The sequence below is a fragment of the Coregonus clupeaformis genome, chromosome 19 (assembly GCF_020615455.1).
Source record: "Coregonus clupeaformis isolate EN_2021a chromosome 19, ASM2061545v1, whole genome shotgun sequence".
NCBI lineage: Eukaryota > Metazoa > Chordata > Actinopteri > Salmoniformes > Salmonidae > Coregonus > Coregonus clupeaformis.
Genome location: NC_059210.1, coordinates 23,146,882 through 23,161,506, shown reverse-complemented (window position 1 = coordinate 23,161,506; position 14,625 = coordinate 23,146,882). Strand labels below are relative to the sequence as shown.

Genomic DNA, 14,625 nt, shown 5'->3' with positions numbered 1-14,625 from the left:
CTGTTTAGCAACAAAAGACGCGTGAGCAACCATGGGGCAAAACAGATGGTTGGCTTAGCCTGTTAACATGTAAACTATATTTAGTTTCCAAATGTTTATTGAAAACAAATACATTTGCACAATGAGCACTTCTTTCAAATACATTAGTTGTTGGTTAGATAACTAGCGAATTTTTGCCATATTAGCATAGTCATGACATCAGTCAAAACAAGACATTGTATCAATACACTGAAACGAGCCACCTATGATTTCCCACATGGCAGCCTTGTTATTGTTGCTAGTTATCGCACCGTTCAGAATCATAATGCATGCCTTCCGGCCACATCGATGATGTCGGCCAACCCATCTATACACATGTATGCATAAACAAAAAGTACAGTGGATAAAAGGACAATTAGGCACGTATAAACTAATGTAGTATGACAGTCCTGTGTGTAGTATTTAGATTTACATTGGAGAAGATTAGATACCAGAAACTTGGTCAAGGATGGGTAATAACATCAGACTTACAGGAACCACTGCATCAGGACTGTGTGAATGTGACCTTCACACCAGCACATTGTCCCCGCAATTACTCTGCAACAGCATCTTTGGTCCCCAGCAGCAATTGGTTCCCATGTGTCTTCCATCCAAATACTGCAAGCCTATTCTAGCCTTTGTTAGGGAGACAGTATAGCATATTGTGGATAAATTTAGTTCACTCAGGCAGTTTACCATTTTTTAAAAGGGCAAGTTCTGTCTGCCTAATGGGGTGGCTCTCCAGCCTGGTTTCATAGACTAGATGTAAAATAGTAAACAAATACAGGACACTCAAATTGGTATGATAGGTTACAAGAACAGTTACTTATTGGGGGGGGGGGTTGAGGTTAACCAGAATTTGACAACGTTAGCATTTTAACTTGGTAGCATGTTAGCTAACCCTTCCCCCTAAACCTAGCTAATGTTAACCACAAACTGCTTGGAGTAACCCTGGATTGTAAACTGTCATGGTCAAAACACATTGATACAACAGCTAAGATGGGGAGAAATCTGTTCATAAAGCGCTGCTCTGCCTTAACACTATCAACAAGGAATGTCCTATAGGCCCTAGGTGTCAGAGAGAGACTTTGTAATTTTCCTTTTGGCTCAGAACAGGGCAGCATGGCATGTCAAGCGCTCATGGCGCAAAGTGGAGGACAGATTGAAGTCGTCGCTTGTTTTTGTAAGAAGTGTTGACAAACTGAAGTGCCAAGCTCTGTTTAAGCTACTAGCACACAGTTCGGACACCCATGCATACGCCACAAGACATGCTAAAGGTCTTCACAATCCCCAAGACCATTATTATTAACAGACTATGAGAGGCACACAGTATTATATAGAGCCTTGACTACATTGAACTATTCCACATCATGCAACTGATGCAAGCAGGAATATCAGATTGAAATAACCTGATAACACTATGGAACAGCAGGTACTGTGGAGACATGCTAGCACACGGACATTGTTTAGTGTTATACATTTTGTATGATGTAAGTGCTTGGATCCCTAATAAATACAAAATTGAATTATTTAGACAAGTTGTAATTAGTATCATAAGAAATTGATGGACATCCACAAATACAAAAAATAAAATCATAAATGTATAAAACCGATGGTTTACTATGCGAACTCGGGAGGGAGGGATTAGGACACATGTAGACACAGGAAGGTTACTAAAAAGCAACCCAACAATTGTAGATTAGTCAGTTTCATGTGGATAAAACATTTAAAATCATAGTTCCCCACCCCCAGTAAAAGTTAAACTTGAATAAGTTTGAAGACATTTATTTTTTTACATTTAACAGACGAAGTACAAAATGCTAAAGCTAGGTTCAAGATGGTACAACCAATTTCATATTCATAGGGAATGACTGCATTGTCACGGTCATGTACCAGGCCTCACTGACAACAGCTGGTATCGCAGGTCTTGCCCTTGCACACGCAGCCTGAGGCACATTTACTGCAGCCGGAAGGACAGCAGGGGCAGCAACCTGATGGGACAAAAACAATTGATTAGTGATTACCAATGACAGACTATATTGCATAACCTATTAACGAGGCAATTTGAGGCTCTAGGATGATGCCCGAGTTGTCAAGTTGTTTCCCCCCCAGTCGTCAACATACTCATGTCAAAGACTTCCTAGTTCGGAGTACTCTTGAAAGCGCCATTATTGGGCTACCAGGTGTTCATAACTAAGTGGGAAGATGTTATTTACCAGTTGGAAAGTCTTATACCAGTTGGATGCAGTCATCTCATTGAGAAACGCAGATTTTCTAATGGACCATAAAGTACAGCCATCATGCTGGTAAACAAATGATAGAGTAAAAAAAATAATTACATTGCTTTTTATTAACGTTTTGCATTTGAATTTCACTGCTGAAAATGCAGTTAAGTCATTTCCTTAGGTGGCGTCAGGTCAGCATGTGGGAGAAGTCGGCGCTCAGGGACATAGACGAGTTTCCCTACTACTAAATTCCAGTTGAAGGGGCGTCCAAGTGTATTTTTTCCTCAGTCATGTGGTAAATACCACCTTCCCACTTGGTTATGATGGGATAGGTTATCACAGGGTGCCCAGCCCGTCCTCCCCATGTAAAGTGTCACCAGACACCATTGAGCAGAGATTGGGTAAATTGCCCATGTAGGCCTATCTGAAAATAGTGCTATTTAGAATGTAACAAAAACACTTACTTTTCTTACAACTGGTGCATGCGCAGTTGGAGCACTTGCAGGATCCACCGCAGTTGCAAGATCCAGCTACAAAAAAAACAGTTGGTTACTAGATAACCAATTACCTGTCATGTTGATTTTTCGAATAAATATGCCTAGATCCTGATTATATTGATCAATATACATGAAAACTTACATTTGGCGCATTCACAAGGATCCATTTTTCAGTTTTTGATCTCCCTTCTTTATCCAAATGAAATATTGTTGCCTTAATTTCACTGGTGAGTTGTCCGTTTTTTATTTCTCTTTGACGAAGCACGGTTTTTATAGCGTCCGGACAGACGTGTGCCGTGTGCAAAACAGTCTCGTGTTCATGCAGATCAGGGTTTGCACACGGGTTATTTCATTATACAGCGCGAACATAATCAATGAAGAGTTGCCTATTGTTTCCAAATTCCATAGCCTGTTACATAAACCTGATTACCACGACTAATTAAGGCTACACCATTATTTAACTATACAAACATTTATTGTGATTTTTATTTATTTATGAATGCCTTCAATAACGCCCAGGGTCTGAAGTGTTGTAATCAATAAGGCCATTATATTGTTATTTTACAGGCACAATCTAATTTTATGGTTCAAATTCATGATGATTTAAATTGTTATAGACTATAATCTAATCTAGACCTAGGCCTATAGATTAGAATGCGAAAAGTTAATATAATTATATTACTTGTCGGGAAGAATTTGAATAGGCCTAGTGTATATGGAAAATATATTAAAATGACGATTTACAAATCACTACATTGTTGACTGGTTTTCTGTTGTACAGTCATCGTTACTGTGCACAGTGCACACGGTACGCAAACAGTTATTCAATGGTTCAGTTGTCACTTTTGTTGGAGGGTTGTGTTGTCATTGGTGCTGTGTTGAGAGCTTCCAGTCCCGTGGTTCCTTTATCTGCACACGAGCGACGAGCAACATTCGAATGTTAATGAATCACTTTGCGCTCGTCGACTGAGTGTTAGTATTTTTCTAGAATATCTTGCCTGAGTAAATGAGCTGTGTCATACCACAAACATGGTACAATGTGATAAGAATAGTCACCGTCAGCAGCCAGTCCTACAATTCATTACAAATGACAGTTATGAAAATAAAACAATGATGCATACAGACCTATTCTACAAGCCTTTCATAAATACTTTAATCTTTCATCATATAAAAAAAAGCATTTACTTCACCCTAATATGCGTCATAATCAATACAGAAATATAGAATAGAATAGAGAATAACTACAGCGTTTTTTTACAGCGTTTTTATTTATTGTTTAAAACCCCAAATACTGGTATTTTATTTAATATAGTCTGTTTATTCTAAACTCCATGAACGATGATGACTTCAAATCACTTGGTTGGTACGGTCGAATGATGTGTTCGCGACAAAGTAACTTCAGCAGCTTTGAGTGACAAGTGACGTCATTTGCAAGAGGGAAAGCGTCTTGTTGCCTTGGCACGTTAGCATGGTTGTAGCTAGCTAGCTAACCCAGAAACATTGACCGTTAAAGACAGCTAAACATCGAGGATTTCGGCAAGATATCGTCTCGCTTTATCAAATGGGCTAACTATATAAAATGTGTTGTATGTTCTGTCGACATATCTCATGCCTTGTTACATATGGAAATAGGGGGAATAAATATACCTAGCTAGTTAGCTACAGTGATGAGTAATCGCTGACTGACTTGTGGATGTGTCCATTTGGGAAAGAGAATTACTGAAATGTCGCACTGTAGTACTAACAATATTTGAATTAGTCATAGCTATGATAGATATCTATCTAGCTATCTGTTTATCTATGTTGGCTATTTTCGAAGACTAGGAGGAGCCAAAACAATGAACATTTATCTTGGCCAGGTCGCAGTTGTAAATGAGAACCTGTTCTCAACTGGCTTACCTGGTTAAATAAAGGTGAAATAAAATAAAAATGGACTGGAGCGCAAACAACTGGGATTAGCAAGATCAGGGTTTCCCAAACTCGGTCCTGGGGCCCCCTCTGGGTGCACGTTTAGTTTTTTTGCCCTAGCACTACACAGCTAACTCAAATAATCAAAGCTTGATGATGAGTTTGATATTTCAATCAGCTGTGTAGTACTAGGGCAAAAACCAAAATGTGGCCCCAGGACTAGGTTTGGGAAACAGCCCTGTGTTACTAGGTAACGCCGGGACACCCAGCGGGCGACTGGAGCAAGCCATTTCAAAATCAAATTTTATTTGTCACATGCGCGGAATACAATTTCATTACCGTGAAATGCCTACTTACAAACCCCTTAACCAACAATGCAGTTCAAGAAATAGAGTTAAGAAAATATTTACTAAATAAACTCAAGTAAAAAAAAAAAAAGTTACACAATAAAATAACAATAACGAGGCTATATACAGGGGTACCGGTACCGCATCAATATGCGGGGGTACAGGTTAGTCGAGGTAATTTGTACATGTAGGTAGGGGTAAAGTGACTGCATAGATAATAAACAGCGAGTAGCAGCAGTGTAAAAACAACGTTTATGAGGGTAATTTGGATGCAACATGCATGCATCTCCAGCAGTGATGATTCAATTTCATACTCATCTCAGAACAAACAACCAGCAGAACACGCACACAATATGTACTGTAATTGGTTATTTTTGTTTTAGGATTGTGCCACCATTTTGGTGCCTATATTCACCCTCAAGATGAACCATAAAATCAACCCGCGCATGGTTACAATGGGCAAGTTTAAAGGGATCCCCCCATGCCTCACTGCAGCCACACAATCAGGGAAGATATGACCTCGCCCAGTTCCCTTTGGTAGTTGCCATTTACATGTATGCATGAAGCTTGGTGCATTGTAATATAGCACTCCAGCTCAAGTGATTCAATCTTCTCTCTTCTATCAGGTGTTCATCCATAACCCTCACATGCGTGGCCAGCGGCAGGCAGCCCACCGTCTGAGCCAGAGTGCCCAGGACTCGGACATCTCTTTGCTCAACATCAACCAGGCTTTGAGCTGCCTGACAGCTGGTACTCTAGGACCCAAAACCACTGGAGACACCCAGACAAACCTGCTGGCCTATGACGTACACAACAATGCTGACATCTTCTACAAAGAGGTAAGCCAAGGACTGGACAGGAAACAATGATACAACATAATCATGTTTCTGTTGTAGTTGTATTACATAATAATACAGTTTTGCAAATAATAATGCTATGTCCTTTATATTCTCTCTAGGTGACAGATGGGGCCAATGCCATTGTTTTAGGGAAATTGGCGAACATTGAGTCCCCCCTCACCATCATCGGAGGAAACTGTGCCTTACAAGGATTTGACTGTGAGGGGATGACCAGTTCTGGACGGTATGGATCGTGTTCCTCTTGATCATGTGAACTGTTGTCCAACATTGAAATTGAAATAGGAAGAGTTTTACCACAATAAAGTAAATTATATCTGTTTATGTCTGTTTGTCTGGGTTCCTTTTCAGGTCACGGGGGATAACGTCCGGTCATTGGTTCTCTGTGTTTTACTGGCGATGGAAAAAATGAGGTGTGACATTTTATTTTGCAGAAGTTTCATCCAAAGATGAAAGCAAGTACTTTGCAATGTACAGCTAGACGACTTCAAATGTTGTTATTACATAAATATACTAGATCCTAAAATGGGTAATATACTGTACATATTTTATTTTGTCTGGTCTTTGCAGCTTCTTGTCGGATCAGAGGACTTTGACATTAGGTTATTCAAAGATGAACTTGTGAAAACTAGGTATAGCTCATATTGCATACCCAGAGCTGTGTTTCTGCTGCTATTTTATGTTTCAATACTTACAAAATCTTGCTGTGTATAGTACAGAAAATGTCAGCAAAGAGAGGATGTGTGCTGATTGTTCTCTCTTTGTGTCTTTCAGATGCATGGCAGCAGGTTTGCTTATGCTCTGGCCAATGGAACAGTGGGTGTATATGACCGCACTGCCCACTACTGGAGAATCAAGGTCCTGCACGTTTGAATGGGTGGAATATTAGTTTTCCTTCTTAATGCATCCCTGTCACTTTACACAAAACATATTGAATTTGCACCAGCTTTATGTTTAAAGATGTGCCAATAACGGTCCCTCTTTCCCTCTGCAGTCTAAAAACCATGCAATGAGCATCCATGTATTTGACCTTAATGCTGACGGTGTTGTAGAACTCATCAAGGGCTGGTCCAATGGAAAGGTAAACCACCTTGATGTGTCAGTCGATAATCGATTTAGAGCAATCAAGAAGACCTATTTGTTCAAATGAGTACAGAACCAATCAAGGAGAGTCTTCAAAGTCCTCTAATCCTTCACATTGTCTGGGACTGGTTGACACTTGGCACCAGCCTTTCCTCCAAGTGTTATGAATGTTGTAAGGCCCCTTGACTTCACCTTAATTTACAGATTGATGCACGGCGCGATCTAACAGGTGAAGCTATCTTCAAAGACAGCTTCTCGTCTGCTGGAGTGGTGGAGGGGGACTATCGCATGGATGGACAGATCCAGCTCATCTGTACCTCTGTGGAGGGAGAAGGGAAAGACATGAGTAGCACTACTAGCACTTCGTATAGGCCTAGTTTATTTGTGTGTATTCTCTCAGAATTTGCACCATATGTCGACTTGGTGCTGTCTTTGACATCCAATGTGTTGTATTCTTGTTGTCAGTGCGTGGCTACCTGCCTGCCAGTAAGGAGATGAAGGGGAACCTGATGGACTCCGGTGTGGAGCAGGATCTGATCCGAGAGCTGAGCCAGCGCAGGCAGAACCTGCTACTAGAACTACACAACAATGAGGAGAATGCCAAGGTTTCTAAGAACTATGGCTGACCCCATTTAGTCCACTGGTCGATTGTTTGGTCGATAGGCTGTTGGTCGACCGAGATTTTGTTAGTCGAGCAGTGGCAAATATAAATAAAAAAATGTTTCTGGCACATGAGACACTTGTCTGATTCACGCCTTTCTGAGCAGACTAAATCATTGTGGAGGCCGCAGGGTTGGCACTCCAGTATCATCAATAGTACATTTAGCCTACCGTTAATTCCCATCATTTCTAATCTACAATGTTTGTTTGGTTACGGTAATCATTTACATTTTAGTCATTTAGCAGACGCTCTTATCTAGAGCGACTTACAGTTAGTGAGTGCATAGATTTTCATGCTGCCCCACCCCCCCGTGGGAAACGAACCCACAACCCTGGCGTTGCAAGTGCCATGCTCAACCAACTGAGCTACAGGGGACTGTCTGTTAATGCATTCAATATATTATTATTACAGTCTTACCGTTGTCATTGTAGGAGTGGACATGTTGTGTGCGGAGTGCACTACGTAGGCTATACTTGTGATAAAAAAGTTTAGGTTAATTTAATTCCATTTATGAGTTGTCAATTTATTAATTGTCTTTTGTTTGGAGTGCTCCTGTCAATCCTGAGTAAGGACACACACCTGATTACACATACAGTGAGGGGAAAAAAGTATTTGATCCCCTGCTGATTTTGTACGTTTGCCCACTGACAAAGAAATGATCAGTCTATAATTTTAATGGTTTATTTGAACAGTGAGAGACAGAATAACAACAAAAAAATCCAGAAAAACGCATGTCAAAAATGGTATAAATTGATTTGCATTTTAATGAGGGAAATAAGTATTTGACCCCCTCTCAATCAGAAAGATTTCTGGCTCCCAGGTGTCTTTTATACAGGTAACGAGCTGAGATTAGGAGCACACTCTTAAAGGGAGTGCTCCTAATCTCAGCTTGTTACCTGTATAAAAGACACCTGTCCACAGAAGCAATCAATCAATCAGATTCCAAACTCTCCACCATGGCCAAGACCAAAGAGCTCTCCAAGGATGTCAGGGACAAGATTGTAGACCTACACAAGGCTGGAATGGGCTACAAGACCATCGCCAAGCAGCTTGGTGAGAAGGTGACAACAGTTGGTGCGATTATTCGCAAATGGAAGAAACACAAAAGAACTGTCAATCTCCCTCGGCCTGGGGCTCCATGCAAGATCTCACCTCGTGGAGTTGCAATGATCATGAGAACGGTGAGGAATCAACCCAGAACTACACGGGAGGATCTTGTCAATGATCTCAAGGCAGCTGGGACCATAGTCACCAAGAAAACAATTGGTAACACACTACGCCATGAAGGACTGAAATCCTGCAGCGCCCGCAAGGTCCCCCTGCTCAAGAAAGCACATATACAGGCCCGTCTGAAGTTTGCCAATGAACATCTGAATGATTCAGAGGAGAACTGGGTGAAAGTGTTGTGGTCAGATGAGACCAAAATCAAGCTCTTTGGCATCAACTCAACTCGCCGTGTTTGGAGGAGGAGGAATGCTGCCTATGACCCCAAGATCACCATCCCCACCGTCAAACATGGAGGTGGAAACATTATGCTTTGGGGGTGTTTTTCTGCTATGGGGACAGGACAACTTCACTGCATCAAAGGGACGATGGACAGGGCCATGTACCGTCAAATCTTGGGTGAGAACCTCCTTCCCTCAGCCAGGGCATTGAAAATGGGTCGTGGATGGGTATTCCAGCATGACAATGACCCAAAACACACGGCCAAGGCAACAAAGGAGTGGCTCAAGAAGAAGCATATTAAGGTCCTGGAGTGGCCTAGCCAGTCTCCAGACCTTAATCCCATAGAAAATCTGTGGAGGGAGCTGAAGGTTCGAGTTGCCAAACGTCAGCCTTGAAACCTTAATGACTTGGAGAAGATCTGCAAAGAGGAGTGGAACAAAATCCCTCCTGAGATGTGTGCAAACCTGGTGGCCAACTACAAGAAACGTCTGACCTCTGTGATTGCCAACAGGGAAGTCATGTTTTGCAGTGGGGTCAAATACTTATTTCCCTCATTAAAATGCAAATCAATTTATAACATTTTTGACATGCGTTTTTCTGGATTTTTTTGTTGTTATTCTGTCTCTCACTGTTCAAATAAACCTACCATTAAAATTATAGACTGATCATGTCTTTGTCAATGGGCAAACGTACAAAATCAGCAGGGGATCAAATACTTTTTTCCCTCACTGTGGTAGTAGGCCTAGGATACCTGGCCTGCACGCAAATGTAGGCCTATAAATATGCCCATTTAGGGATCTGATACAATTTATGATTGTCTTAACTCACCATCACTGTGGAGCTTCTCAAAGTATTTTTTTCTTAGCCTCAAACAGCAATTGAGAAGGACAATTGTTCTTCAACATAGCCTATTAGAAAAATCTTTCCAGCTCTCTCCCTTTCGATAACCACTCAGCATGAAAGGGGAAAAAAATGTCATGCTCTGATCCGGTGGAAACGTCATAAAATATGCCAACCTGATTACTTTGTATCCCTTGCGCAAATAGCCTACAGCTGTGTCTGTCCAGAGCTTACTGGAGCAGGAAACTGAGGGCCCAGAATATTTTCTACAATGTTGCAAGTTTGCTAGCTCATGCTGGACCAAGTTAATAGTTGACACAATGTGTCAAGTTCCTTGCAGACAGGCCATGCGTAGCCAATGTGGTTTTTATCAGGATATTGTCTACCTGCGGGCTGCAATGTTTTTATTTGTTGGCTTTAATGTTTTTAATTGTTGGCTTTATGTAGGCTACTTTTACATATTGGCAATGGCAATAGAAGTTACTTTTAGATTTGTATCATTTTCATTTAGATAGAATTTTGATTAACCACATGACATTGATTTTGAGATATGAAGACTTTATTATAAATGAAATGAAACTGTTCCACGAAAATGTGCATATGAAAATCATAACTGGCATACAGATCAGTAGAAATGGTACGATAACTTGGCACTCCAAATGGGAAAGGTTGCGGGAGGAGGAGGGTCGGGAACAGGTTTTTTTCTTCTGGTTAAGCGATATTGATCTCTGGCTCCCTCTTTAGTCATTTTATGTCATCATTTTTAATCGCAGTGCTTAAAGCATCAGACAAGCTCAGTAGTCTATATATAGTTGATTTTATTCAAACATAGGGTGTGTCTATATATGGAAAAATTCACGTTTTAACATTTAGACCAATCGATTGGTCGACCAAGATTTTTTTTAGTCGGGGACAGCCCTACTAAGAACACACACTGACAAACACTTTCACAGATTCAACTATGAGGATACAGCTACAACCAAACACACTTTTACATTCATATATACACACTGAAACTCTCTTTGAAGTAACTGATATTAGAAGAGAACGCTAAAGCCTACATGTACAATCAAACACCCACACCTCAGACAAACATTCAAACTTACTCTGAGGAGAACACTATGATCCTCCCACGCTATGTACAAGCAAACACACGCATAGGGTTTGTACCTTAGTGTAAAGGACTGTGTGTCTTGTGTCTCTGGTGACAGGCTGTCCCAGGGGCTTCAGAAGGGGATACCCAGATGGGGGTGATACCAGCCAATACCCAGCTCTAGACTGCCCTCTGTCAGAGTTGCCACAGAGTCCCAGAGGGCACACATAGAGCTCAGCATCTCCACGCCCAATGGTAAACACCATCACCCCACAGAGATACCCTCCCTACGAACCACTAACACACTCATGCACTGTCATCAAAACCCAGTAAGCAGCTCACTTACACAGCCCTAAAACCACACAGAAACTCACCATGCTGACCAAACCTCAGCCTGTCCCACATTGAACCCAATCACTCTCACCACTCACCATCCTATAATTCTAGAATGTGCAGCCTCATGTGGCTTGCTGTGGTAACTAAGTGGGCTGAGTACTGACCTCTTGGATTTCCCCCTACAGAGACCATCATTAGAGCCGTGCTGATGTTCGCTGAGGGAATTCTCGAGGGTGAAAGTCAGGTGGTACACCCCAGTGCCCAGAATCGGTCTGGTTGTATCCGTGTTCCCATCATTCCTCCCAAAGATATCCCTGTGGATCTACACATCAAAGCTTTTGTTGGCGGCAAGAGCAGGTACACATATTTTAATTATGAAAGAGACATAGCTGAGTCCTCTGCATAAATGTTTTAATGAAGTGATTTGCCAGTGAAATTCACACTTTAAAACAACCAATCATTTATTTTGACTATCAATTACTATCCAACTTTGTAACTTTAGCAGTACTTTAGCTCTGTCTAATAACAACAATATTAATTTTGTAATTTGAATGTGCTTATTCTTTCTCTTTCCTTTCCTCCAGCATTCAGTTCCACGTCTTTGAAATCACGCATCAGCTGCCTCTCTTCTCCATGTATGATCTTAATGTTGATCCTGAGGTATCTCAACCTACTGGGAAAGTCACCTTCACCATCAACGACAGGCCACAGAGAGTAAGCACATTCATTATTTGTATCTCTCTTGTACTCTAACTTACACACACACTTTCATGTGCTGTCACGTTCCTCTACAGACTCTTCCAAGCCCCTCTGGCATTCTGCTCCATAGTAATGTTAACTGTTACTACAGAATATCTCTATTCTCGTCTTTGGGTCATCATGTAGCTGAACCAGAACTTCCTTCTACCGGAGGGCATTGATACCCCAGATGTGATGTTCACCTCTCTGCGCGGTGGGGGACTACTCACAATAAGCATGCTAAGCACCAGTGGAGAGGTATGTCTACATGTGTTAACACGTATCTTTGTGCACAGGAGATCTGTAGTATTTCAAAATGGCCCTTCAGTGGTTCTTTGCTTTCCAATCAGATCACACTAAACACAGACGACATAGACCTACAGGCAGAGGCAGACTTCCCCACGTACTTTGGGGAGCTGCGGACCATCCTGACTGAGGTGAACAAACCTGTTCCCAGACTGCCCACCTCAACCTTCACACCAATAGCATTTCTCTCATTACCAACCTCACAACACCTTTGGTATGGCTTTATTTTTGTGTAGTTGGCCTATGTTCTCTGTCAGTAGACTCGGTTCGACATCTAACTATGGGACACGCCCTCTTTTGCGGGTCATTGGTTGAAGCCTTATTCAATCATGCCTAACAGGCCAATCAGAGCTTTGTGGGTGTAAGCCCGTGTGTCTATATAACACCCTGCACTGCGCTGGTGTTCTGTTTCTTCGCCTCTTCACAAGTCTATTTGGTGACTAGCTCGTTAAGCAACTTTCTTCAGAAAACTAGCTCTCAACTTAACTGTTCCTTCCGGGTGGGTTACCACCCCACCACAGAGCATTGAGTGGCTTATTTTCTCTTTTCAGGAATTCTGCCAACTTAAGCTTCACTTTACAGAGTGAAGATACCTTAGTTAGCTTGTTAGCAGCACTTTTTGTCGTCGGCTAGCTACAGTACACCTGCTGCCTACACACAATTGGCGTTGTTAGCTAGCTAGCTCCACTGCATCCCGCTAATAGCAGGTTCCCACAAATTTTAGCTACTTCTACCTGGGGTCTCTAGCTCTACGTCGGTTTCCACCATTCGGCGTTAGCTAGCTGAACTTTCGAGTGTCTTGGCTATGTAGTGGGCTAACGGCTCCACTGGTGTTTAAGCTATAAAACCTTTGGGCTAAACCCCCATTCGGTTTGTTTGGCTAGCATGAGCGGTGCTGTTTCTTCAGTGTGTTACCCCACCATTGAAGCACCATCCCTTTTACATTCCCCTGTGAAAGATAACCCAGCCGTTCGTTCTACACACGAGTCGGCACTTGGTATCTCACGCGACGGCAATCTCACCAGATTGCCCCTCTTGCACGATTCGTGTAAGAGGTAGTTCTTATAATGAGGAAACCAGAGCAGTGCAGGGTGTTATATAGACACCCGGGGCGTACACCCATAAAGCTCTGATTGGCCTGTTAGGCGTGATTGAATAAGGCTTCAACCAAAGACCCACAAAAGAGGGCGTGTCCCATAGTGAGATGTCTTCCTCGTCTCCTTCAGAGAACCGGGGTTACATACCGTAACCCAAAGTTACCAATTGTTTGAACAGGTAGATGACTATCACTCTGTCCACCAAATGCTGACGGCGGCCATTGCAGATCATTCTAATCACATCCGTAACATGCTGGTGCAGGCAGAGGACGCACGACTCATGGGGGACATGTGAGTGACGCCACACCAACCACCACCTCCCTGATTTCTCTGTAGGATTCCTCTGCTTGGCTTTTCTTTTCATCCCTTCATCTTTTTGCTTGACAGGAGGAACATGAAGAAGAGCTACATTGAGCTCTATGACCTGAACAGAGACCTGATCAATGAGTACAAGATCCGATCCAACAATCACAATGCTCTCATCGCCTACCTTAAGTCTGCCAACCAGGCCCATTCAGAGGGCAGGGAGACTGAGAGGTGAGTAGGGGTTTACAGGGTGATCAGTGGGGGATAGCGTTTGTAGAGGATTTAATGTGTTTTGAAGGGTTCGGGACTTTCCTAACCTCTCCTACTCTTTGTCTCTCTGTGGGTAAGCCGAAGAATCAGGTTATCACAGCCTGCCGAGATGCTATCAAAAACAATAATGTCAATGCCCTTTTCAAGATAATGAGAGCAGGCACAGCCTCTTCCTGTGGGCACCCCCTGTGTGAGAGGGGGGAGCCAGTCTGGGGGGAGCCAGGAGAGGAGGCTTTATAAGTGTGGCAAAAGTCTAGTTCTCTAGTGGCAAGGCCTGAAGAATAGTCAGGCCTCTCCTGCACCCCCAGATGCCATTGGTCAGCAGTGATGTTTTAGAGGAGTCAGTGGGTGGGAGTAACTGTCAAGTTGTAAATGTGGTTTTGTAGCAAAATAAATCTATACTCCTTTAATGTTAAATGGGACCAGCAGTGTGTGATACATGTTTACCTTTTGTAGATTGTAAATAGACAGGGAACTTTGTGTGTGTGCAGAAAATGTAACGCTAAACTAAATGGTCTTTTAACTTAATATGTCTGTTTTTTGTTTTCATTGTAGTATTTTCATTCAACTCTTGTTGGTTGAATGAATGTCTTCAAT

General features: G+C 42.2%; 1 protein-coding gene and 1 pseudogene across 1 annotated transcript; one reads left to right on the top strand and one right to left on the bottom strand.

The window, feature by feature from the left end:
• Positions 1–1,787: 1,787 nt before the first annotated feature.
• Positions 1,788–3,001, bottom strand: LOC123493210 (metallothionein B). The gene is made up of 3 exons (XM_045227116.1): positions 2,883–3,001; positions 2,708–2,773; positions 1,788–2,009 (listed from the first exon to the last, which is right to left on the bottom strand). Exons 1-3 carry the CDS (start codon positions 2,905–2,907, stop codon positions 1,918–1,920), a joined length of 183 nt encoding a protein of 60 aa, XP_045083051.1. The 5' UTR covers positions 2,908–3,001; the 3' UTR covers positions 1,788–1,917.
• A 1,070-nt stretch (positions 3,002–4,071) lies between these two features.
• Positions 4,072–14,268, top strand: LOC121531525 (annotated as a pseudogene).
• The last annotated feature ends 357 nt before the right edge of the window (positions 14,269–14,625 follow it).

Coding starts and splice junctions, on each gene's coding strand:
- LOC123493210 (XM_045227116.1), bottom strand. CDS start 2,907: ATGGATCCTTGTGAATGCGCCAAAT. Junction 2,774..2,882: donor TCCTTGTGAATGCGCCAAAT/GTAAGTTTTCAT, acceptor TTTTTTTTGTAG/CTGGATCTTGCAACTGCGGT. Junction 2,010..2,707: donor ATGCACCAGTTGTAAGAAAA/GTAAGTGTTTTT, acceptor TTGTCCCATCAG/GTTGCTGCCCCTGCTGTCCT.